Source organism: Leuciscus leuciscus, assembly GCF_965113295.1.
Source record: "Leuciscus leuciscus genome assembly, chromosome: 1".
Lineage (NCBI taxonomy): Eukaryota > Metazoa > Chordata > Actinopteri > Cypriniformes > Leuciscidae > Leuciscus > Leuciscus leuciscus.
In genome coordinates this window covers 20,660,947-20,687,966 of record NC_138725.1, presented here as the reverse complement: position 1 = coordinate 20,687,966, position 27,020 = coordinate 20,660,947, and the positions used below count along the sequence as shown (strand labels likewise).

At 40.8% G+C, this 27,020-nt stretch overlaps 2 protein-coding genes across 11 annotated transcripts in view; one reads left to right on the top strand and one right to left on the bottom strand.

The window, feature by feature from the left end:
• The window catches only part of LOC309493587 (uncharacterized protein), a gene marked incomplete at its 3' end in the record, with an annotated part of 198,508 nt that overhangs the window by 36,428 nt on the left and 135,060 nt on the right, over positions 1-27,020 (top strand). The window lies entirely within an intron of this gene.
• LOC309500726 (uncharacterized protein) lies at positions 1,160-26,325 on the bottom strand. Of its 10 annotated transcripts, XM_082172441.1 has the most exons (5): positions 26,212-26,266; positions 16,491-17,849; positions 16,255-16,348; positions 15,316-15,874; positions 12,882-14,287 (listed from the first exon to the last, which is right to left on the bottom strand). In XM_082172441.1, exons 2-5 carry the CDS (start codon positions 16,956-16,958, stop codon positions 14,281-14,283), a joined length of 1,128 nt encoding a protein of 375 aa, XP_082028567.1. In that variant the 5' UTR covers positions 16,959-17,849; positions 26,212-26,266; the 3' UTR covers positions 12,882-14,280. The 10 variants fall into 10 exon arrangements, with proteins under 10 accessions (XP_082028562.1, XP_082028563.1, XP_082028564.1 ...); XM_082172436.1 differs by lacking the exons at positions 15,316-15,874; positions 16,255-16,348; positions 16,491-17,849 and adding exons at positions 1,160-3,698; positions 4,977-7,309 and having other exon boundaries at positions 7,342-14,287; positions 26,212-26,325; XM_082172437.1 differs by lacking the exons at positions 15,316-15,874; positions 16,255-16,348; positions 16,491-17,849 and adding exons at positions 1,160-3,698; positions 4,977-6,392 and having other exon boundaries at positions 13,171-14,287; positions 26,212-26,325.

Genomic DNA, 27,020 nt, shown 5'->3' with positions numbered 1-27,020 from the left:
CCCTGATACTAAACCACTCCAAACCTCGGTGGATGCTTTACACGAGACTGTAAACTCCTTTCAGAGTCGACTGACATCAACAGAAAACATTGCAGGTGAAAACTTTGAGCGTATACAATCAGCAATCAGGAATCTACAATCATGAATCTACAATCAGCTCCCTTAAGGCTCAAAACACTCTGCTACTGGAGCGTCTGGACGACCTGGAGAATAGATTGCGATGATCTAATCTGCGCATCCTGAATGTACCTGAGGGGAGCGAGGATGGCAAAGAGCTGCTGGCGGAAGCAATGGCTGAGGTATTCACGAGCCCACCACCACTGGACAGAGCGCACCGCTCTCTCGGACTCAAGCCTATAGCGGGTAAGCCCGCGAGTGCCTTTGTGCTGTGTTTTCACCGTTATAGTGACCGGGAGCTTGCCTTCAGATGGGCCAGTCAACATGAGGTGAAGTTCAAGGGGAATACGCTGAGGGTCTATCCTGATCTGAGCGCCGCCCTTGCTAAAAAGCGCGCCACGTTTAACCCGGTGAAACAAGATCTGTATCAGCAGGGCATCCGATTTCGGCTGCTGTACCCTGCACGCCTCAAAGTCATGTTCAAGGGAGATACCTGTAACCTCATTTTCGAGACTCCGGACGAAGCAAATGACTTTTATGAGAAACAGGTGCTTGATCAGAAGGGAAAGTGAGATTGCATTAGTTTAAAATGACGGGACTTGTCCATTCGAGAGACTTCTTCATAAAGTAGGCAAGTAACATTTACTGTCACCAGGGGAGTGTTCATGACAAAAACTATTTAGGAGTTTTTGGAGTTTGTTGTTTTTTTTCCCCTATTTGCATGGCCTGTTTTGTGATGTGCAGGTATCTTGGACAGAACTTATCCCAGAGGTACTACTTTAATTATTTTCTCTTCATCTCATATACATTTGTCACCAGATGGTTAATGAGTTCAAATGCTCTGAGATATACCTTTTAAGTATTCGTTACTTATTTTATATGAGCCTTCTAAGTTCACTGTAATGTTTGATAATCGGGAGACTTCCACAGGAAAATAGACTATTGCGAGATCAAAGTAATGAGGGAGTCAACATATCGGAAGCATAATGGTACAGGGATACAGCCTTCTTGTATAGAGAAGGGTTTGGTTGGGGAAGGGAGGTTTTTATTTTTTGTTTCTTCTTTTTTGCTTTGATACTTTGTTTGTCTTATCTTGCCTTACTTACTGAGTGCATATTGCAGGTTTTGGTTTAGACTTTACAACTACAATATACATACATAACTATGTTGACGGAGACAACACACTGTTTAAGATTTATATCAACTACTCTTATGTGACTAATAATCTATAAACAAGAGACATATTATGGGATTCACAAAAATTATTTAATGGAACATACCGGGATGTAACCATGTAATAAAGCGTAAGAAAATCCTCACCTATCTCAAGCAAAACAAATCAGACATAGCCATGCTGCAAGAAACTCATCTAAGTGCGGAGGAATCTGAGAAATTTAAAAGGGGGTGGATTGATCAGGTATACTCAAGTACATTCAACACTAGGAGTAGGGGTGTTGCTATTTTGATTAGAAAAGGCTTAGACTTTAAAGTCCACAAAGCATATAATGACCAGGAAGGCAGGTGGATAGCCTTGGATTCTTACATAGAAGGACAGATAGTTATGGTTATGAATATTTATGCCCGATTTCTTTAACGAATTTCGCAATATTATTAGAAATATTGGTAATCATAATATAATACTTGGTGGTGATTTCAACCAAGTTAGGAATGCACAGCTGGATAAGTCAAGCCACAAACAGGCCATACCTTTAATGTTCACAGACACTGATACTATGGTAGATGGGTAAGCTGTATTTGGTAGTATAAACAACTAGAAATGATAGTTAATTATGGTTCAAAACAGAAAGAAATACGCGGCTAAGACGGAGCTTACAGCACCAAAGCAAACAAACTCACAGCAGGCAGCGAGGCAGACAGGAGCAATCAATCTAATGTGACCGATTGTGACTCATCATGAACGCATCTTGACCTCGTGGGTTTTTGTGAGAGGAGTTTGTCAAAGGCTGGAGAAATTATCTGTAAAAAAATAAGTAGGCTAAGTCCTTCCACAGCAGAGAATTTTTTTTTTATTTTTTTTTTTTAACTATAAAAAAGTGAGACATTGTGGCCTGTTTTCTTTTATTAATATTCATTTTTTATTACCAAAATAACATTATGCACAGTGAGGAGCCTACAGGTTACAAGCTTCACATATAAGAAAAATACAATGATAAAAAAAAAAAAAAATGTAAAAAAAATGAATGGCTCGTTGTCAAGGTTGTTTCAGATCAAGTGTCAGATTGTTTCGAAGCCTTGACACAATATGGCACATTTGCTTCAACTGTTTCATTGTTTCACGAAGCCTCAATCTGCCCATCACTAGCAAATACAGCTGCTCTATTATGTCGAGGGGCAGAGACGAATGAGTGCTCGGAGTTCAGCAATTTTCAGAATTCTGATTGGCTTGAGCTTCTCGTTACACTGTAAAAATAAAAATGGACAACAACAATGAGATGTTGATAAAAAAAAATAATTAATGAGTTTAATCAATGATTAGTTGAAGCAAATACAAACATTAAGCAGTGGTGGCTGGTAGGTTTTAAAATCGAGGAGGCACACAACATTTTAGCGGTCTGATTTTTTTACTTTTTTAAAATGCTTTTTTGGTCACTTATTGACAGAATATTTATAGAAAATGAAACATGCATCAAGACAATATAAATATAAGTTCATTCACCTAGTCCTAGCCTATAACTTGAAGCAAAAATCCTTCAGTCCTTTTAAATGTCTGTGTTGAAAGACAACGTTCAGTCGTTTAGCGAAGCTGATTGCTCTAGCCTTTATCCAACTTAGGCATGGGGTCTTTCTTCATTTTTAATTGTTGTTTCAATGGTTGTTTAGTAAAGTTATTTGCAATCAAATATTAAATATCTCTACTCTCCATAGTTACATCAGGGGTAGAAGTTCAAACTAATATCATGTAATTTACGTCTCGTCAATGATTGGTTGATATACCAAGGGAGACTAGCCTCCTCTGCCATGTTACTTTTCTCAATACACCTAATTGCTGAAAGTGAAATACTCAATGGTGATTGGCTAATTCTTTTACCAATGGAGGCACAAGTCTCTGCCTATGCATTTGCTTCCACCTCCCCTTCTCTATCCCCTCAGACTCGCGTTTGACAGATTCAGCACATCCAGGGAAGAGGCGCACGGTTGTTAAACTTACAGTGGTGAAATTAAAGACAAGAAACACACATTCTGACACATAAAATGAATAACTGGGAATTTTATTAACATTACATCGTCCCATTTTGCATGATGCTTTGCTGACAAGCAAATCATCTCAGAGAAGTGTCCAGAGAAGTGTCCAGCTTAAATGATACATGAAAGTATATACTTCGTTTGCATGGAAGAGTAGAAGTAGAAGAGAAACTAGATGTTCTAAAGAAAAACAATGAAGAACAAGTTAAAAATGAATATTAGATTCATGTCTCTCTTAAAGGTGTTACGGCCTCTTCTACAGCTCCTGCATTGATCACATGTGTAAGCTTTCCCTCCGCTGTGGATCCTCATGTGAATCTTCAGCCTTGATTTAGGGCAGGAGACAGATTTTTCTTTCTTGAACACATCCATCAGGTCTAAAAGACAAATTAAATCGAGTGAGTTTCTATGGACAATTGTATGCAAACAACCAGCTAATCATAGCTTACTCATGCAGTTTATAGTGACGTTCTAGACATTCTCCTGACTCTACCAATACTCTACTAACACTCTAATGAGAGTTAGTAAGACATGAAGTTGCAACATTACTTATAGTCAACAGAATGTGTTAAAGGGACCATCAAAATAAAATGAAACAATGTTTTGTAATCTTTTAAACTAAAGTTACATCTATCTCTTGACCCCCTCGCTTGTCAATACAGGCGTCTGTTGTTGTTCCGTCCCTTTAGTTTGGTTTTATACATAGACAGTAAAATAAATGGACACAGCGACCCCACAGACTCCACGTCCTCCCGATTGCCTGCGAGCTTCTCCTCCTGTCTATACGGTAATTTCTCTACTGTGTGACAGAGAGTCGCGTGGTTATGATGCAATCATTAGCCTACTTTTACAAAAACAGCTTCTACGGGGCCATATCGTAAGATACAAGGTAATGGAGCCTTTTATACATTGTTGTGTTTCTTTAGAAATAAATAATGGACAAATAGAGTCTTTGAACGCCTCAGATGTCAAGTTATAGTATAGAAGGTATGCTTTCCGGATGCTGGATTACCCCCTTGGTTTTATACTGGGAATAAACAGGCCAGGCCAGTGCTGCCACCTTGTGGAACAACTGATTACTGCAAAACAATGCAATTCAATGTGCAACCTGCGTGGCAACATTAAATCAGGTGGCACACGTTCTTTACTGATTGTTTTTGTATCACATGCACTGTATGCGGACCCTTGCGTACACATAAAAAAAAAAATATATATATATATATATATATATATATATATATACTTGATTAACAGAAATAATCTTGAAGAGTCTCTCTCATCTCTGTATTTTAATAATCCCCATAGCAAATAAAAAATTCTGAATGGCTGTTTGAAAACACTGTTTGACATTCTTCTCCATAACAAGTCAATGTCAGAAACAGAAAGTTGTGCTGCGCTGCTTCGTATAGTGCTTTATTTCTGCTTTTCCAGGAGCGCCACCTACAGTGAGAGAGTGAATTTGCATCTACTGCTATTTTTTGCATTGGTCTGAACAGACAAATTGCATGTGAAAATCAGACTGTTGTCTTCGTGTTGGTGTGAACATGAGTTAGTAGATACCAATCAACCAACAAAATGTGCTCTTGCTCATCATGGCTGTTGGGAAACTAACTTGCACAGAATTGTTTCTCAGCACATAAAGATGAACTACTTACCGTGATCTCAGACTGTGTTGGATGGTTACACATGTTATACATGGATCTTCATGTGTTGCTTCAGGTGACATTTAAAAGAGAAACTCTTTCCGCACTGATCACACGTGTGCAACTTCTCTCTGATGTGGATCTTCTCATGTGTTTTCAGATTTGATGACACATTGAATCTCTTGTCACAGTGTGAACACTTGTAAGGTTTTTCTCCAGTGTGAATTCTCTGGTGCAGTTTTAAATGTTCAGCTCTAGTAAAAGTCTTCTCACACTCAAAGCACATGTACTCTCTCACACCAGTGTGTATTTTCTGATGTTTTTGTAAATATGGCAGCTGTGAAAAACTCTTTCCACACACAGAACATGGATGTGGTTTCTCATTTATATGAACTGTCAGGTGTCTCTTCAGGGCTGATGCACAGGGAAATGTTTTGCCGCATTGATCACATGAGAACGGCTTCTCTCCGGTGTGGATCCTCATGTGAATCTTAAGATTTTGTTTGTTTGAAAATCTCTTTTCACACTGATCACACGAGAACGGCTTCTCTCCAGTGTGAACTCTGATGTGAAGCTTAAGACATTGTTTGTTTATGAAACTCTTCCCGCACTGAGTGCATGTGAACGGCTTTTCTCCGGTGTGGATCCTAATGTGTTCTTTAAGGTGTGATAGTTGTGTGAAACTCTTCCCACATTGATGGCATGCGTACGGCTTCTCTCCAGTGTGGATCCTCATGTGTCCTTTAAGGTGTGATAGTTGTGTGAAACTCTTCCCACATTGATGGCATGCATACGGCTTCACTCCGGTGTGAACTCTCAAGTGATGATCGAGACGTCGTTTGTTCGAGAATCTCTGTTCACATTGATCACATGTGAACAGCTTCTCTCCAGTATGAACTCTCATGTGACACTCAAGTCTTTGTTTGCTTGGGAAACTCTTTCCACACTGAGTGCAGGTGAAAGATTTCTTGGCTCTTCTTTTCTTTGAAAATGTCTTTTTAGTCTTTGAGCGACTCAAAGGTTTTTCTCCAGGTTTGACATGATGTTTCTCCTCCACTTCACTCAGTTCTTCACTCTCCTCCTTCACTTCACTCAGTTCTTCACTCTCCTCCTTCACTTCACTCAGTTCTTCACTCTCCTCCTTCACTTCACTCAGTTCTTCTCTCTCCTCCTTCACTTCACTCAGTTCTTCACTCTCCTCCTTCACTTCACTCAGTTCTTCACTCTCCTCCTTCACTTCACTCAGTTCTTCACTCTCCTCCTCCACTTCACTCAGTTCTTCACTCTCCTCCTTCACTTCACTCAGTTCTTCACTCTCCTCCTTCACTTCACTCAGTTCTTCACTCTCCTCCTCCACTTCGCTCAGTTCTTCACTCTCCTCGTCCACTTCACTCAGTTCTTCACTCTCCTCGCTCTCTTCCATCAGGTCTGACATGAAAGAGAAAATTGAATTTACATAATTCAATGCAATTCAATAATAATGCAATTCAATAATAAATGAAGTACATACAAATCTTACCCAGGACCTAGACTATTATGAGAAACAGGTGCTTGATCAGAAGGGAAAGTGAGATTGAATTTGTTTAAAATGACGTGACTTGTCCATTCGAGAGACTTCTTCATAAAGTAGGCATGTAACATTTACCGTCACCAGGGGAGTGTTCATGACAAAAACTATTCAGGAGTTTTTGGAGTTTGTTGTTTTTTTTCCCCTATTTGCATGGCCTGTTTGCGATGTGCAGGTATCTTGGACAGAACTTATCCCAGACGTACTACTTTAATTATTTTCTCTTCATCTCATATACATTTGTCACCAGATGGTTAATGAGTTCAAATGCTCTGAGATATACCTTTTGAGTATTTGTTACTTATTTTATATGATCCTTCTAAGTTCACTGTTATGTTTGATAATCGGGAGACTTCCACAGGAAAATAGACTATCGCGAGATCAACGTATGAGGGAGTCAACATATCGGAAGCATAATGGTACAGGGATACAGCCTTCTTGTATAGAGAAGGGTTTGGATGGGGAAGGGAGTTCTCTTACGAGAGGTCTCTCGTACTGCGTTTGTTTCAAACGCTACGGGAAAGTCCTCTTTTCACGAAATACTGAAGCATAAAAAATTATCCTTATAATTTTGAGTATTGTAAAGCGCGTTGCAGCAGCACACAGCCATAGGCGAGACGGCTCGCTCGCCATTGGCTGCTCTGCGGCAACTGCATCAGCCTATCGAGCGAGGCCTGAGGTGACGACAGGCCAATGAGGACGCTTCGCGCCCTCTGCGTCACGTCCCGCCAAAACTGGCGTGGCCTAGCTCTATAAAGGAAGCGCGAGAAGGCTGATTCTCTGATTTTTCACCTCTTCAGCGAAGCTCACGCATCGTTGGATCACGAGAGAAGCCGTGCGCCGTTTGAAGAAGCATATCAGCGAGACGAGCCATCTCTGAAGCTGCTGGCCAACGCCGCCTTCCATGCTGCCGTTCCCGCTGTGCTATCCGGTGCATAAGTATCCTTTTTCTCTTACTGTTCTATGTGTTTTGTGTATGTGTGTGTGCTCGCCGCCGCGACACACACTCTTCATTGCACTAAAAGAGCCGGGCGTCTTTTTCAAGACGCCCCCCTTTCCAGAGGATCACGCAGCTCTCGCGCTCGCTGACTGCCCTCACTGCGAGCCAATTGCCTATGGTGACTCTGAGGACTCACCTGGCATCCTTCTCTCTTTAGTCCCCCTACGCCGGGCCGTTATCCACTCTTCACATATTCTGGCAAATATTGCAGTGAGTGAGCCTGTTGTGCTACCTGCACTCCTGCAGACAAACGCCAGCGTGAATAATAATGCCAATGTGTCTTCCCCTATGGCCCAGTGGCAGTTTCTCAAACCTTTTGCGCGGGAGACCCGTGTTCGAATTCCGGGTCTACCGAAATTTTTTATTATGCCGTCAAATGCTCGCTCTGTCAGTTCCCTGAAAGGCAACTGCAGATGTGTATTTTTCAGCCGACGAGCACGCGGTACAACCCGCCCGCGGACAACTATGTTCTGCATGTTTCTGTAACGAAACCTGTGCGCATTCGCTCTGCTCAGGTAGACAGTGCGCTCAAAGAACGCCTATGTTACAGCGCACCAAAGCGCCTCAGCGTATTTTCTGGTGTCCCGGCCACGGCCGATGGTGCTATAAATGTAGAGCAGATGCCCACTATCCAGTGCCCATCCCTACACACAAGCACACCCCGTCACACAGGGCTCGCGCTCATAAAATCGACTCAGGTCGATTGCGCACTCAACATAGCAAATGTGCCCACTGCCCAGTGCCCACAAACACTATGTTATTCACGTCACACGGTTTCTGTAAAAACGAAACCCGTGCGCGCTCGTTCTGCTCAAGCAGACAATGCGTCCGAAGCAGTAAATGTGCCCGCCCCATCGCGCCCACACTTACTCACAGACATTATGAGCCCTCTCGGTCTCGCTCGGTTAAGTGCCGTAGCGGGATCGAGAGCGAGCGCTCTGCCCGCTGCGCTCAGCGCGCCCCCCGCCTCGAACGTCATGGGCATAACGCCTATGCTACAGCACGCCGAAGCGCTCCTGCCGCACAGCGAGCAGAGCGCACTTTACATTCAGCCCCTGGCCAGCCATGCGGACGCATGGGCTGCGCTCCCAGGGGTTTCGGAATGGGTGCTAGACATTATAAAGAAAGGCTACTCGCTACAGTTTTATCGACGTCCTCGCCGCTTCACAACGCGTGTCGAAACCACGGTGAATTCAGAAGTAGCACACCTACTTCGAGCCGAAATATCAAAGCTGTTGAGCAAAGGGGCTATAGAGCCTTTATCTCAAGTTCAAAGCGATGGGGGGCTGTACAGCAGATACTTCCTGGTGCCCAAAAAAGACGGGGGTCTCAGACCCATACTGGATCTAAGACAGCTGAACAAAGCATTGGCGAAACGCAGTTTCAAAATGCTCACGACCAGAAAAATCCTCACGCAAATTCGCAGAGGGGACTGGTTTGTCAATAGATCTGAAAGATGCGTATTTCCAAATACAGATAGCGTCACATCACAGGCGATACTTGAGATTCGCCTTCGAGGGCCAGGCATATCAGTTCACAGTCCTGCCATTCGGTCTGTCCCTGGCACCGCGTACATTTACGAGGTGCATGGATGCAGCGCTCGCACCGCTCAGACTCCGAGGCATGCGAGTGCTAAACTATTTGGACGACTGGCTGATTCTAGCTCAATCACGATCAGAACTCGTGGAGCACAGGACCATTTTACTCGATCACCTAATGAATCTAGGTCTCAGAGTCAATTGGGCGAAGAGCTCTCTGAACCCCAGTCAAACGATATCGTTTCTGGGCATAATTCTGGACTCTCAGTCTATGATAGCGCGGCTGTCACCACAGCGCGTGCTAGACATTCAGCGCGCAGCGAGCCTTTTCCACTGCGGCGTGACCGTCCCGCTCAGGAATTTTCAGAGGATGCTTGGTCTTATGGCCTCAGCATCGTCAGTTCTTCAGCTGGGCTTGCTTCACATGCGCCCTCTTCAGTTCTGGTTGAAAGCGCGGGTACCGCGCGGAGCGTGGACATCCGGTCAGCTTCGTCTCAAGGTCAATCAGAGTTGCTTCGCAGCTCTGAAGCCTTGGAAGGCAAGCGACTGGTACCAATCAGGTGTAAGCCTGGGGACTTCCTCGAGAGTGAAAGTGGTGTCGACAGATGCCTCCACCTCGGGATGGGGAGCGCTGCTCGAGGGCAGACTGTTCTTCGGCCAGTGGTCAGAACGGGAGAAGCTTCAACACATCAACTGCCTGGAAATGCTGGCAGTGGACAACGCGCTGGCGCGTTTTCTTCCCCAATTAAAAGGACACCACGTCTTAGTCCGCTCGAACAACGTGTCAGTGGTGTCCTATATAAATCGCCAAGGCGGCCTCAAATCCCGGAAATTATTCAGACTGGCGAAACGCCTTCTGGAATGGGCTCAGCACAACCTGCGCTCGCTGAGAGCGGTGCACGTGCCTGGGCTGCAGAATTTGGGGCCAGACAGACTGTCCAGGAACAACGTTCCGACGGGCGAATGGTCGGCAGAGCGGAGGTGGACCTCTTCGCGTCCCACGAAAACGCTCACTTTTCACGGGCGAGGAAGGAGACGCAAGTTTTCTTTGTCCCGTAAGGGCGCTAAGAGCTTATGTGTCTCGCTCATCTGTTTTTCAGCAGACTGAGCAGCTATTTGTCTCGTTCAGCGGATGTTCCAAGGGACTGGCTGTTTTGAAACAGAGCCTATCCAGATGGATAGTTGATGCAATAGCACTAACTTACACTGCCAAGGGCCTACAGTGCCCGTTAGGTGTCAGAGCGCACTCCACGAGAGGCGTCGCCTCTTTGTGGGCCTGGTCTAGCGGGATTTCCTTGCAAGACATATGTATGGCGGCAGGCTGGGCCTCGCCGTCTACATTTATTAGGTTTAATAACCTAGAGGTTCCCGCCTTGCAGGCTAAGCTGCTGTCGGTATAGAATCAGTGCTGTCTGAATTGGACGCCAAGATTGCGGGCGCTGCGCACCGCCGACTGCTTATGCCATGGGCAGCATTGCGTAAGACCCGCATTTTCCTGCATTAGTACAGGCTTACTTCGCCTTATCTATGTGATATCATTCTGGTATTGCGTCTAAGGACGCTGATGTATACGGACGGAGGTATCCCCTCCTGTTTCCAGGACTCTCTGCGAGTCCCTTTTGGTGATTATGCACTGTAACTCCTGGACTTTGCCTCCAGGGTTATTGGTGTTCGATCCCAGCACGCACTGCGCCTTACATTGGGTTCCCGTAGCGTTTGAAACAAACGCAGTACGAGAGACCTCTCGTAAGAGAACGTACTCGGTTACTAACGTAACCTCGGTTCTCTCTAGAAGAGGGAACGAGTACTGCGTTTCCTGCCGTGCATGCAACTCACTCTGGTTCGCTTCGGTGGTGAAAAACCAGAGAATCAGCCTTCTCGCGCTTCCTTTATAGAGCTAGGCCACGCCCGTTTCAGCGGGACGTGACGCAGAGGGCGCGAAGCGTCCTCATTGGCCTGTCGTCACCTCAGGCCTCGCTCAGCGAGCCGTCTCGCCTATGGCTGTGTGCTGCTGCAACGCGCTTTACAATACTCAAAATTATAAGGATAATTTTTTATGCTTCAGTATTTCGTGAAAAGAGGACTTTCCCGTAGCGTTTGAAACAAACGCAGTACTCGTTCCCTCTTCTAGAGAGAACAGAGGTTACGTTAGTAACCGAGTACGTTTTTTTATTTTTTGTTTCGTCTTTTTACTTTTTTTGCTTTGATACTTTGTTTGTCTTAACTTGCCTTACAGGTTTTGGTTTAGACTTTACAACTTTATACAATATACATAACTATGTTGACGGAGACAACACACTGTTTAAGATTTATATCAACTACTCTTATGTGACTAATGATCTATAAACAAGAGACATATTATAGGATTCACAAAAATGATTTCATGGAACATATCGGGATGTAACCATGTAATAAAGCGTAAGAAAATCCTCACCTATCTCAAGCTAAACAAATCAGACATAGCCATGCTGCAAGAAACTCATCTAAGTGCGGAGGAATCTGAGAAATTTAAAAGGGGGTGGATTGATCAGGTATACTCAAGTACATTCAACACTAGGAGTAGGGGTGTTGCTATTTTGATTAGAAAAGGCTTAGACTTTAAAGTCCACAAAGCATATAATGACCAGGAAGGCAGGTGGATAGCCTTGGTTTCTAGTGAAGGGGGTGGATTGGAATCCACTGCTGCTTCATATATGTAATGAGTGATTATAATCAAGGTATTAATTTTTTTTTCAAATATCAAATGAGTTGAATAACTTCTCTGGAGATTTTACTTTGTTATAGAAGTTACCAGTGTGATTACTGAAATGTTCTTTTCATGTATTATTTAATGTCAGTATTTGATATCTGAATGCAGCTTGGTTATTTAGCCTGGCTTCCAGAAATGAAATGGGGACATGTTTTGTGTTTGAGAAAGGTCTTCAATGTGTTAAAACATATAGGGGTCATTGAAGTCTATAGTTTAAGGGACCATTTCTCAGTTAACAGTTCTCACTCCAAACATCGAGACAATCACACAAATGAACACAAAATCACTCAGGTCTGAATGAACTCAACATATTCTCCTCATGCTCGCTGCTGCTGCACTAAATGTTTATTTCAGTAGGAAGACGCCAGAAAAGACGCACAAGTATCGCTGTGATCGATGAAAACAATACAGAAATGAGTCTGTCGCTGAATCGAACTGTATAAAGTGTGTGTGATGGGTTGTGTACAGGTGTTAAATTGTTTTGGCACCTCAGATAAATTAATAAATAAATAGATTAATTAAAATCAATGATAGCGCAATGGTATTGATGGTAGGCAAACACGCTTCACACACGGGTTCACACATGCAGACAAAGTCCTTCCTCTCCTCTCCGCTGAACGCCAGCGATTACAAATGCATGAATGCACGGTGTTTGAGCGCGGTAAAGTTAGTTTTAGGTTCGATATTTGCCGGACATTTGTTTGCCCTTGCCACTGTTCTATAGGGTCGGCAGTCTTACAAAGATATCAATAGCAGGATTAGTATTAACATTATGTGACCAAATCACCTATGTGCGTTATAGCTGCATATTTATACCTGAGAATCCTTTGACGCGTTTCCACAGTGCATGTCTAAGGGAACTTTTGACAATTACACCAACTGTGGTAAACGTAGCCTATAATTTGTATTATTTAAAATTACTTTTAACATTTAAAAACAGACGTCTTCAAATTTCAAAGCTTGTAGAAGGTTCCTTTTGGCAATACTGACTTAGGCTACAGATTTCCTGGTAGCCTTGAGTAAATTAACTTGTCTAAGAAATGATTCATAAAACGTATAAATATCAGTTGAGGCTTTGTTTACTTTCTTCACTGACACAGACAAAAATGAAAAGACTATCAGTCAAAGTTCAGCTTTAGGAGGGGAAGAAATAGGGCAGGATAAGGAGACTGAGAGAAAAAGAAAGATGGAGATGAAGATGAGGAAAGAACATGTATTGACAAATAATCTAATGCCCACTGACATGGTTTTAAAGTATGTCTTATCCATTATTTTATTTTTTTATTTTTTTTGCCTTCAAAAGTGTTATATTGCACATACTGTATGTAACCAGGAATTTAATATTCTTGTACTTGAGTTCAAAGCGTGAAGTGAAGTTCAAGGCTCTCCAGGTGTAGGGATTCTGTGGTGCAAATTGCAATCTCACAAGGGCTTTGCTGGGCACCCTGGTTCCTTCAGCGCATTTGGACTTCACCTGTTCAATGAGATCCTCAAGTGACAACCACATTGACAGGTGGGCAGTGCCATGTCTCCGATCATCTGCTGCAGTGACTTCATTGACTGCTTCTTCCATATTAGAGAAAAATTCCTCAAAGTTGTCACCAGGACGACCTCTGTTAAGGGTGCGCAAGTCCACAATAATGCCAGTTGGAATATGCTGATTCATGAGAGGATTCGATGGGGCTGAAGAATCATGGGAGATTTCCTGATAGATTGCCTCTACGAAGCTTGGTGTCACCCTAGCCACGTTCGCTACCTTCCTCTTGAATTCTTTCTTCATGTACCTGGTGTGGTACTGTGGGAGAAATGGCTGTAAAGAACTGACAACTCGAAAGGTCTGGGTTAGCTGCTCGTCCTGTGTTCTGGTCCTTTGCACAGAAAGGTGATGCCCGTCTTGCTGCCCCCAGGTTGGTATTTCAGCACATCGACAGGTACAGACAGCTGGATTCTGTTGATGAAGTCAAATCTGTGCCATGAACTTTCACACTGTTCCTTCGGGTGTACAGTCTCATCCAGGAGCACAGGCGTTAGAGGGTCTGTTTGACACATAACATTGTCCAGCAACTGGTACCTTGCAGCCACCTCAAGGGTGTTTTTGTGGCGTGTCACGGAAATGTTTTTAGATACAACTCTGACAGGTTTACTTGAGCTATGATTTGCAGATGTAGTATCACTCTTCCTCTCCACATAGTAGCGAAGGCAGGTGGCAAGACTGAAAAGGTCCTCCTTCAGTGCTCTCCAAGCATCAGTTGAGGACATGTATGGTCGTTCACACAAAGACAACAGGGCTTGGTAGTGACTCTTCAGAAAGACAGCACACATGGGTTGCTCCATTTTCTTTCTCTTCACTTCATTGTATCCTTCAAAGCTCCAGCATGATGGAACAGGAATCACATCTCTGTCATGGTGAGACGCATGACGTATCACAGTCTGCTGGTTTGTGATGTACCAAAGGCAATTTGTTAGAGTCTGAAAATACAAAGAAACAAAATGGTGTCAGGAATTTAATATTAAAATTGTTTTTTTAATATGACTCTTTTATACATTTTTATACATTTAATTTTAGCCTTCAAAAGTGTTAAATTGCACATACTGTATGTAACCTTCCAATTAAAACATTGCAGATGTTTTTGTATAATGACCTTTACAGAGCTCTGAAACTATCTTAATACTGCATTTAATAAAATGTAGCAATTCGATCCATCAAAATGCATTATAATGTGAATGCGAAAAGCACAGAAATCATTAATTAGTGGATTTGTTTCTCTCTTCATTTACTGCACGTGCTTTCTCTCGTTTAAACATTAATTGTCATTTTATTTTACTGGTTGACTGAGTAACATTCGTTTACCAATCTCTTTGTTGAATTACTTCAATAAAAAAAATAAAAAATCTATAACAATTTTCTTTCAACATGGGGACAGGAGAACTGTCAGTAAATAAATGGGAAAACAATGTTACTTGCGTTACTTATTTGAAACAGTAACTCAGATATTCTGTTGTACATTTTAAAATGAATGAGTTACTTTACTAGTTACTTGAAAAAGTAATCTGATTACGTAACTCAAGTTACCCTGTGTAACTTATATATGTAAGAATCGGTATAGGGCAACGTATTTGACATATATCCTGTTGCTTCAGAGATATGAAGCTTACAAAACTGCAGTTAGCTGTTGGGCCTAAAAAAATAAATAAAAAAAAATAAAAAAAAAAGTTTGGTTCCGGTTGGTTGTCAGTTGAGGTCATGGGTCGGTAGGGTTTTTTTTTTTTTCAGTGGCAGTTTTACACACACACACTGATTTTAAATGTGTGTACTTTTTTCTACTAAAAAACAGACATCAAGCAATGTTTCATATAATACATTTAATAGTATTAACCTCAATCCAAACCTTCTCAGAAAAACCTTCAAAATAAAATGTAACAGTTTAAAACGTTGAACTTAAGCCGTACCACTGAGGCATGAAAGGAAACTTATGGCAGCCATTGACACTGCTCACTTTTGCTTCCCGTATGGTCTGGCCACAATGTGCTTCTTGCCAGCTCCAATACAAACTTGGCAGCAGGCTAAGACAGTTTTGAATTTTTCCAACAGCGAGGGCAAGATGTTGCCTTGAGGCTCACCACAGTGTGCGCATAGATCCTGCCTCCCAAAAGGTGCACGGTAGTAGGCCAGCTCTATGGGATCCCCACATGAGAGAGCCAGCCTGACCTGGACAGTTGATGCAAGAACATGTCTTGGCTCCAGGATGTGACTCCCACAGGTATAGTCCATGCTGTCATCTGAGAGTGCCTCTGCTAGTATGGCCTGGTGGCGAGAGGAGAGGAGCCGCATTGAGTAGATAACTCGTGGTTTGGAACATTCCATGCAGTCAACTACTGCCCATGCATGTTGGCCAGTAAACAGTCCGGACTCTTTCTGCTGCTTCTCCAGTGCGTCCGACATGAAGAAGTCGACACACACAGCATGCTTGTTCTTGTGGGACTGTTGGGCAGAAGGTCGATGGGCGTCAACTGTGTCTTTGCCCATAACCTCAGCTAGAGTCAAGTAATGGTCACCTATTTCAATAAAGCACAACAAAAACATGCATTAAAGTATTTTGGTTTCAGCTGTGGGCGTAATATGAATGTGACAGGTGTAATATTTACATTTTACATTTACATTTATTCATTTAGCTGACGCTTTTAATCCAAAGCGACTAACAATTGCTATATATGTCAGAGGTGGCACGCCTCTGGAGCAACTAGGGGTTAAGTGTCTTGCTCAGGGACACATTGGTGCCTCACAGTGGATTCGAACCCGGGTCTCTCACACCAAAGGCATGTGTCTTATCCACTGCGCCACTACCACCCTAATATTAGGCTAAAGCATGTTAAGTGGATAATCCACAAAGTTTGCTTGCTTTACAGTGTATTGAATGTTAAAGTAAAATTCTTACCAGAAGCATCAGGCATTGGGTCAGGAAGCCAGATCATCCTTTCAGGCGGGAGGACTGGTACTGAACAGCATTCAGTGTCATCACATTTGCGTAGCTGAAAGAAGAAAGAAAGAAAGAAAGAAAGAAAGAAAGAGACTTATTTAGCTATATTGCATTTTTCATACATGAAGTTCTTTACAGCCAACATATAATAAAAGAAACATTACGGATTATACAGAAAAACACAGTGAAAATACCTGAAACAGATACTGGTGTTGCCGGCAGTGTTTCTGCACCCAATCAGTGAATGCTGGATCCTTGTCTGCTTGTGGCTTGGTCACTGTTGCAGGATTGATTGCTGGGAAGAGTGTGGAGATAACCTGCATGACAGAATCTTCCTCTGCATCTGTGACCGCATCTATGATCGTGATTGGCTCTCCCTTTATCGACAGCCGACTGTAGCGTCCTGCCACTGTTTCCAGCACTGGCGCAACTGAAGTGCTCCAAGCCTCAGCAAGCTGTGGGTTTTTCTCGCCAGCTTTGCAGATCTCTGCCATAGAACTGCACCTCTTCAGCAGGTTTTCCATGTCCTCTGCTGTCTTGTCTCTCTCCAATGCACAGTTCTGCAGGCCGATGTTGAGTATAGCCATCACCCTCTCAACTGGATTCTGCCAGCTCTGGCCTGGAGCTGCTCTGCAGGCAATGAGCATGTCCAGTTCTAGCATCTTAAATATTGCGATCAGACTGAGCTGAGCTTTGACCAGTAGGGTGCAATGTTCTGTTCCACCATCACTGTACTTGACATGGATTGGTTTCCATCCTGAAGGGTCTTCCTGTGCGAGCCTTACTGTTGCTGCTGCATTTCTGTATGCTGTAGACTTTTGGAAGACGGAGTCCTGCACAATGATCTTTACCTTGCCACTGTACCATGAACCCTATGGCTGACTAGGGGCATTGGGTTGCATGTATACTGTGGATGTGATGGATCCCTTGCTCGTCATGTCATGGTCCAGTGCTTCCAGTTGGCTGGTTGAAGGCGCGATTGAGTGTCGACCTCGGACACCGGTGGACACAGGCTCCCCTGGTTCTCCAACCGGAATCTTGGCCTTATAGTCGATGAATAAGACAAATATGTCTGAACGCAGCTGATACATGCGTAGACGCAAGAACTTGAAGAGTGCAGCACAGAAGTGTGCATCAGGGTGAGATGCTCGGAGCTGTCTTCGCTGGATCTTGTACTTGAGTTCAAAGTGTGAAGTGAAGTTCAAGGCTCTCCGGGTGTAGGGATTCTGTGGTGCAAATTGCAATCTCACAAGGGCTTTGCTGGGCACCCTGGTTGCTTCAGCGCATTTGGACTTCACCTGTTCAATGAGATCCTCAAGTGACAACCACTGTGACAGGTGGGCAGTGCCATGTCTCCGATCATCTGCTGCAGTGACTTCATTGACTGCTTCTTCCATCTTAGAGAAGAATTCCTCAAAGTTGTCAGCAGGACGACCTCTGTTAAGGGTGTGCAAGTCGACAATAATGCCAGGCTCTCCCAGGAGAGCCACTTGGCTGCGCTGATTCATGAGAGGATTCGATGGGGCTGAAGAATCATGGGAGATTTCCTGAGTCTGAAAATACAAAGAAACAAAATGGTGTCAGGAATTTAATATTAAAGTTGTTTTTTAATACGACTCTTTTATACATTTTTATACATTTAATTTTAGTACAAATACAACAAAAGTGTATATTGCACAGATATGTAGTTATAAATATATATATATATTTCAGAATCTCAGACTCAGCTAAATGTTCCACATTGAAACTTTAGGCTCGGCTGATGTTAAACAGGTGCAGTGCATAGATATAACCCAGCACTTGTTTATCACAGAAAAATTACAAGCAGTCACATTTATTTGAGAGTCTCAGGGTACATGATTGTATTTCTCTATATAATTTCAATATAACCAAAGTAAGTTGGTAGATTAAATGCATACTTCTGTACAAAAGCACACCGAGGCTGCATTTATTTGATAAAAAAAAACTGTACAAACAGTAATAATATAATTCAAAATAACTTTTCTATAAAAAAAAATGCATATGATTCCTGTGACTAGTCTTCAGTGACACATGACCCTTCAGAAATCATTCTGCTGATTTGATGCATGTGTGAAAACCTATTAAAGTTAACATTATGACTAACACCTATTCAAGTTAACATTGTGAATTTTTTTAGTTAATGATCTGTAAGAATGGGGCTTTATTAGTGCTGTTCATTGATTCAAGTAACATTTTTTGACATTTGGGTATAAAGTATTTTAATATATGGCTACAATATATGGTGTAAAAACACCTAAGTGCTGCCCTCTTCATGTTGAACGGTGGCTACTGCAGTTGAATTTTCCTATTGGATGTTCGCGGTGGCAGGTGACGTAAGCAGGTTCCAGCCATAGACATTTTAATCCGTCACTGCGGGTCGCGGGTCACGGGTCTCAGATCTCAGATCTTTTTTTTTTAAATATATGTAGCCTTTATGTGTAGCCTATATGCATACAAATTGATTAGGATATGATATGAAAAAAATTCTTACAAGAGCCTGTGGCTAAAGTAGAAAAGTGGAACTCATTAACAAATGTCATAATACCATATATTTCAAATATTATAATTCACTTACCGTCAGCAAAAATGAGCCTTGGTTTGTGCTCTCTGGAAGAGAAAAGCCCACTCCCCGGGTCCGCAGGCTCCCCAGAATGGCATTGTTCAGCTCGTCTTTTTTGGTCTGAACAACCTTTGGCGGGGGCAAATGAGTATGTTGTTGTGCCCAAAACAGCATCTCGAATGCGGACGGAGTCAGGGTAACGTTACTTTGAGCCGCGGAGGGCAGAGATTCTGGGGCGCACTTCAGTGCTAAAAATCCGAACTGAAAAAAGGACGTCACACAACTCACAACCGAACCAAGCTGGTCAGTGGGAGTCGACACCACATCGCTGGCTATGTCTGTCCATTTGTCAGCTCTGTCAATTTTGCCCGCAGCTGATACGAATTTACAAGAGCACTTTTTTACTTCTTGAAGTACAGTTTCGAATGATTTTAAACCCAATTTTACTATTTTGTTTGTCATGCTACTGTTGCATGGACAAATAATCGAAACATTACACATGTCCATTGCAAAAGAAAGAATTATGATGTTGATACGGACTGGGCTAAACTTAGGCTACTGTACTGTATGTTACTAATTCACACGGGCGATTCTAATTTTCAGACAGCTATCCTGGAATCACGTTATAAATCTGTTTCTGTTGTTTCTCTATAAATTCTGTTCTGTTGTTGCCATAGATACGCAAAACACACAAAAAAGCCTTCGCAGCACGGGAAGGGGAGTGCCACTCCCCTTCCCGCGCTGCGAAGGCTTTTTTGTGCGTTTTGTGTATCTATGGCAACAACAGAACAGAATTTATACAGAAACAAACTAATGTTTCTAAACTAATGTTTATAATCTTTTATATAAGATATAAACTAATGATTATACGAAAATAAAATAAACGATGAATTTGTCATGCTTTGTTCCGATCAGAGCATGTGAGCGGAGAGCGAATTTCTGAATATTCCGCTGCGCTTGAGGCTCCACTCATGGTGCGCTTATGGTGCGCTCAGGGTCGCTCGCTCAACCCATATGGCCTGCTGGTTCGAAAATGTGTGGAATTGGGGCTGCCTCCTACTAAAGTTTTTTTTTTTCTAGTCGACAAGTAGTTCATTTAAGCCATTAATGGACAAAGCTCCCCTTTATATTAATTTAATTACTTGAATATGCTGTATAGGATAATGAGTGTTTACTATAGCCGCACTCAAGCGCATGACCGCACGCATAAAGGTTGCCACAAAGAACCGGCAAAGTTATTATTATGAATAGGTCTAAAATGGCAAGGAGACATTTAATTGTTTATTAATAAACTGGTGTTTTCTCTGTCGCTGCAAAGATGAAGTTGACGATTCAGAGAAATGCACATTTCATACGCTAGATCACATAATCAGAGAGTGGCCTATAGCCTATTTTTTTTAATTTTTTTTATAGTTTTGTTTAAAAGTAGACATTTCAAACTTTCTATAATAGGCTAAATATTTCCTGTTATTTAAAATCTGAGAGGCACAAGCTGAGTTTCGGCACCCTCCATGCAAGTGATTGTGCCGGCGCCTTATTACATTGTCTGCTATATATTTGCTTCTTATTTATTAAATACAGGCAATTATCAAAAAATGTATCAAAATTAAGATACAATTTATACAGAACGAAAATCTTTCTACAAAACAAAACTCAATAAAGTGGTAAAAATCATGTCTTAAAAAACCAGCCCCCCTCGCACGAAATTTTAGGTCCGGGCCCACCCATTTTCTACTATAGTTTTGTACGTTTCTTCATTCGGATCTATTTGCGATCCATTCCATTCCATTCTAAACAAACAACGCAGTTTACATGCTTCGTCCTTGTTACATTATTCATTTAAGATAATCATTAATAAATGCACGCATAATTAACAGTGAACTTGATAAATGTTGCAGATATGTTTTATGCACAAACAAATGCCTTTCAACTTATGAGTGCAAAATTCAGAATAAAATGAATGTGCAGCAATTTGTACAAATAGAGAGTCTGTAGGCCTACTAAACATTAAATAAGCTCATTTAGTTTCATATTTGTTCAAATATTATAATGTTATTTTTTCATCTATGTTGATTAAGTGAACAGCACGAGTAAAATAGGATGCGCAATATATCGAGAGACGTGGCGTGGGTCAGACATGATTTTGACCACTTAATTAAGTTTTGTTTTGTAGAAAACCTGTTTTAAGTGAATTTCGTGTTGTATAAATTGTATCTTAATTTTATTTATTTTTTATCAACCAATTGTCTGGATTTAATAAATAAGAAGCAAATATAGCAGACGATATATAATCATGGAGGCACCCGCGCGGTCACTTGCATTGCTCGTGAACTGGAGCGCATCTCATCTCATCAACTTAACAAAACTCAGTGTATGCCTCACAGACATGAAATATATCATAAGAAAGCTTGAAATGTCTTTTTAACAATTTAAAACGAAAAGAAATAGGCTACTCTCTGATTATGTAATCCATGATGTGCATTTCTCTCTATAGGCGCGTTCACTACGGAGATGGCGATCGTCAACTTCATCTTTACAGCTGTTGTTGCTGTTAATAAACTAAAAATAATAGGCCTATAATTTTATTAAACAAAAAATAAATGAAATTGTAATTGTATTAAAAAAAAGTTTATTTTTTTTAACCTATGCTAATTACGCATTAAATTCAGGTAGGCCGCAGAAAAGCGCTGAAACGGAGATGAAGGGGAACACGTTTTATTTTTATTTTTTATTTTGTATTCTTATTTTAACTGGCCCATCTAGTTTTCTGGAGGCCCAACTACAATCAAAATCCTGGAGCCGCTAGTGCTCTTAAGGTTACCATTTCCAAACCTTAAATTATAACTTACAGAGGGAAATGTCCGTTAAGGGGTTTTATGCAATACTTAACGCTTTTTAAGGGATTAATTAAGTGAAAAAAAAGCATTTAAGGGAAATTGTAAGTGACGACAACGATGTGTGAACGACCGTTCTTCCCCAAGCTCATAAAATAAATTTGGGTCGCACATAAATTGACAGGGTCGGTCGGAAACCGGAACCAAACTAATTTTTTTTTAGGCCTTAGTGCATGTGGGTTAGAGCCCGACCGATAAAGGATTTTTAAGGCCGATACCGATACAAATATTTGGTGATTTAAAAATCCGATATTCCGATATATCGGACGATATATATTAAAAAAAAAAATCCAGAAACGCGTAACAAAACATGAACAGATTTCCCTAACATTAGTTATTTGTCGTTATTTAAGAGTCCTCAGCCTTACTAAAATAATATGATAATGCAGTTTAAAAATAAACTTGTTGTCACAACAGAACAGAATATATTAAAGTTCTGATAAATATAATGTATAAAAATACAAACTTAAGATATGAAACTTAAAGTCCTTTGAACAAAAAAAAGTAAACTATTATTATTAATATTGACAGTAATAATTCAATTATGTAACAATGTGTGTGTGTGAGAAGAATTGATAAGATTGTAAATGTGTACCTTGAATGTAACGCAATGCAAGTCGCTTTTGATAAAAGCGTCTGCCAAATGTCAATGTTATAAGCTACCTTATAATTACAATGTCAACTTGCTTATCCCTTTACCTGCACTCTTTTAATTCTATCCATCTATTCCATCAAGCTACAACAAACCATTTTCAATCATCATTTGCTGCCTGCCTTCTAAAATCTACTACTTAGTGATGCACTAAATACATTATGTGACTCGTTAATGCTGCGGCTAAACGAAGTCAGCAACACACTTGGATTTCACACACGTGTAAAAGAAAAGCTAACTTTTATGCACAGGCTATGTTTCATACTTTTTCTCTATGTCTAAATGTTCACTCCTCGCGTGCCTAACTTACATTTTACAATGCAGAGACTGGAACTACAGATATGCTAGTTATAAATACAGTAATCATTACTTTATTTAGGCAGAATAAGTTTGTTATGATTTCCAAGCTCATTGATGTTAGCGATCTTCCTTGTATAGTGCCCTCTGGTGGACAAACTATGCAGCGCCAGCACTCATAACATGGTTGAAGGGTGTTTCGTCCGCTTTTATTTTATTTTTTAAATATTCATTTATCGGCCATTATAAATGCCGATACCGATAGTTTGGAAAATGCCTAATATCGGCCGATAATATCGGTCGGGCTCTAATGTAGGTCAAGGGGCATATGGAGAAACCGAGGCACGTATTACTTCTGCTTTTCTATGACATATTGAAGAAAGTGTTAAGGTAAAAAACGTTGCTATGAGACTTGCAGAAGGAAGAGGTCAGCAGAAAAAGTTCAGCTATGGGGAAGCGAGAATTGCAAAAGATCTGCGAGGGGTTCCAGGAAGCCGAGGGGCATAAACTGACTGTTTGCTATATAACTGTCTTGCCAAATGCAGTATTTGGCATTCAATAAATGTATGCAGATGCTTTGTGCTTACGGAAAATCCTATGATCTCTGAAGGGTATAAATTGTGAGACTTTCAACAGTTCGAGTGCGAACCTTGTGGTGAAAACTACTTGTATATTCTCAACACTCATTCAGGATCATCAGCAGATCATATCACTTTATTCTGAGTGTTTGCTGTTAGAAACACATTAGGCGTTTCTCAATGTCAAGCAGGGCTCGAGACTAACGGCGTCCTATCGTCCTGGGGACGATAGAAAATGTGTTTAGGACGAACAGAAATATTCTCCAGGACACCTACAGGAAGAAAGACATTTTTGTATGTGTGTTCATTTATTACTAGCCTATTAGGGTAACTTACTTAGAAAATGCCAAAATTAACCGACCAAGAGCTGACTACAACGGAGCGCGTCTTCTCATGCTGTTACTATAGTTACTATCACTGGCCGGCTACTCACCCGGAGACTTGTTTCGCGGTACATCTCACATGGCTTATTTTCACAGACGAAAACGAGACGATAACTAAATAAAAACTAGTTTTGAATGACAAAAACTATGACGAAAATCTATTGACATTTTCGTCAACAAATAAAAACTAGACAAAAATGTTAGATAGTGACGATTTGGGAAGCGATCCAGTCAGAACTGATGTCCTGCGTTTGTGGTAGATGCGCACATTTGTACTGTGACGTGCTGATCTACCCAGCGGCACACGGGTTTACATGTGCTGCATGTCTCATAAAACGTTAAAAAAAGTAAACGTCTGGGAGAATGAGTAGAGCAGACATATAGATCTGAATAAGAGTGACGACGCAAAAAAAGAGCTCTATTCGGTACGGTTTTCTGTGCGCACACACCCGACCCGAAGCGTGCAGCCATGCACAGACACCTATACAGCGCGCGAGTACGGAATTGAGCTCTCTTTCGTGTCTGAGTGGACAAATACACACAACATTATGTCTAAATGTTCGTTTTGGAGAGTTCACTATAACTATGTTGGTTATGTCTTAAACAGTTTTGACTTGAGTGTATCGGATGTGCATCAGCGCATGTCATTGGACATGATCCGATGTCTTAAAGTGACAGTGATAAACCTAATGCGGTCTGTGTCCTTAATATTGATCAAGCAACAAAAGAAAAAGAGAAAAGCATTCACTGCTCGTTAATAGCTTTAATAAGGATTCATTATATTTAATTCATACAAATAAATGTCTGCTGCTTGAAAGAATAAAGAATGATGATATTTTTTAAGATATGTTGTCACCAGTATTTATTTGTTATTTTTTAATCCAACCAACTCAAAAACGTTTTGAGCTGTATGTATTTTTCTCTTCATTTTCGTATATGTAAAAAAAAAAAAAAAAGAAAGAAAAAAAAAAGAGATTTGTTCTGCATGAATACAAAAAAAGCATTTAACTCATGTTATTTTTTATTAAATCTGTTTTTTGCCTGTTTACAGATAACTACTTTGAATGGAGCTAAATAAATATAATAATATATATCATAAACATTTTAATGGTGTTTTTATTATGTGACTAACAACAACTAACAACTATAGATGATAATAACAAAGTACAGAAATAACATTTATTTTGGGACGGTTGACATTCACTTTAGGACGGTTCAAATAGTTTTTCAGTACGGTTCCAGGACGGAGGTGAAAAAAGTTAGTCTGGAGCCCTGATGTCAAGGAAGGATCCTCGGAAGCCAGAATTTCGAGGATGCTTCGTCATCGACATCCGTCGAAGGACTGTTCCAATGTCGAGGATCCTCGGAATTTCAACCAAGGACTGAGTCCTTCGTTCGAAAAATATCCCATATACAGGAAAGGATGCATATGTGTAGCCTTCGAGCTCTTCACGCTCTCAAATCACCCACAATCCTATGCGCGCAGCTTTGCTATCTTGTTCAAAAAATTCAAAAAATATCGGACGTTAACGGGGCAATATGCTTTCAAATGTAATGTTTATATTTACGTTACCAAACATTTGTTTTAAAAAATAATTACATCCATTATGTTATGGGTCAAATTTACCCGCACTGTTTAAACACACTTGACAGTCAAATAATCAATATGATTAAAAAGGAGTTTATTAATTTAAAAACGATCACAACTGCCCGAGTGAACAGAACTGCGTCCATAGCAACGCTCTGTTTTTCATTTTCACTAGCGTAATGACGCAATGACGTGCACTTGCTAGCCTGTTCCATTTACGTGTTCTCCAAATACTAAAGAGGAGCCTCGCCTAGCCTCTGAAGGAAGTGACTTGGAAGGACCAGTCCTGCCAAGGAAGTATCCTTGACATTGAGAAACACCTATTATTTGAGTCAGGATAGATGATAAAAGCCTGTAAAACTGCTCTAATGAAAGATGATACTGTTATTTCTCACAATATGACGTAAAACATCAATAATACAAAAACATTAATAACACTTAAGAAACAAAATAATAATAAGTCCATATGAATCCAAGTATAGTTCTACTTTAATTAATATTAATGTATAGATTTAAAATATCTCACGTGGCTTGTAAGAGGCTGAATGTAAATCTGTTTCAATACATTTCAATAATGTAAAGTAACAAACAAATTTGATGTCATGTCAAAGATGTTAAAAGGGTAGAAATAAAGTGGCAGCAATACGTGAGATCAATTCCCTTCACTCACAGATCTCAAACTTTGACTTGACTTTCAGTAACAGTTCTCACACAAACATCGAGACAATCACACAAACGAACACAAAATCGCTCAGGTCTGAATGAACTCCACATATTCTCCTCATGCTCGCTGCTGCTGCACTAAATGTTTATTTCAGTAGGAAGACGCCAGAAAAGACGCACAAGTATCGCTGTGATCGATGAAAACAATACAGAAATGAGTCTGTCGCTGAATCGAACTGTATAAAGTGTGTGTGATGGTTGTGTAAATGTGAGAAATACCATTAAATGCTCTCCTCATCTCAGAAGACTCGACGCTGACTCGGGTTGCGCTCAGGCTTCTTCTTCTTCTTCTTAAGGTTTTATTGGCGGTTGACAAACAACAAAATGGTGTATTACCGCCACCAACTGGTATGGAGTGTGGATCAAAATGACATTTTATATCCTCTCATACAAATTATTTATTCTAAGATACTGAAAAATAAAACTATAACATTCATTTCCAGAGTCATTTTGTAAAATATCCCCTAGTATAAATTGCATTTTTATTTTTCTTAATTTTTCTATTAAAATCCTTCTTTCAAGCTTGTATTTCTGACAGTATATCATAACATGTTCCACAGTTTCTTCTTGCCCACAAAATTTACACCTTCCTGTATCATGTTTACCCATTTTATAAAGTGTACCGTTTAATCTTGTATGTCCAAATCTCATCCTTGATATTACTATCTCATCTCTCCTGTTTTTTTTCCTGCACTTCTCATCTCTCCTACTTTCCTTTGAATTCTGTAAAACCATCTACCTTTCTTCTCCATATCCCATTGTTTTTGCCACCTTACCTTCAACCTTTCCTTAATAATACTCTTGATTTTATTCTTACTTATACTAACACGAATTGACTTATACTTATACGAATTGACTTCCTGCTCAGCTACTGTTCGGACGCTCTTGCTTACTGCTCCGCGTTTTGCTCTATCGCTTTTACATTTTATCTCCTATTTTTTCTATATTTTATTTCCTTTATTTTATTTCCTTTTATCACCTAATTTTAACTTCAGCAAATCAGCACAGTGCTCATACGACAAAGTTTG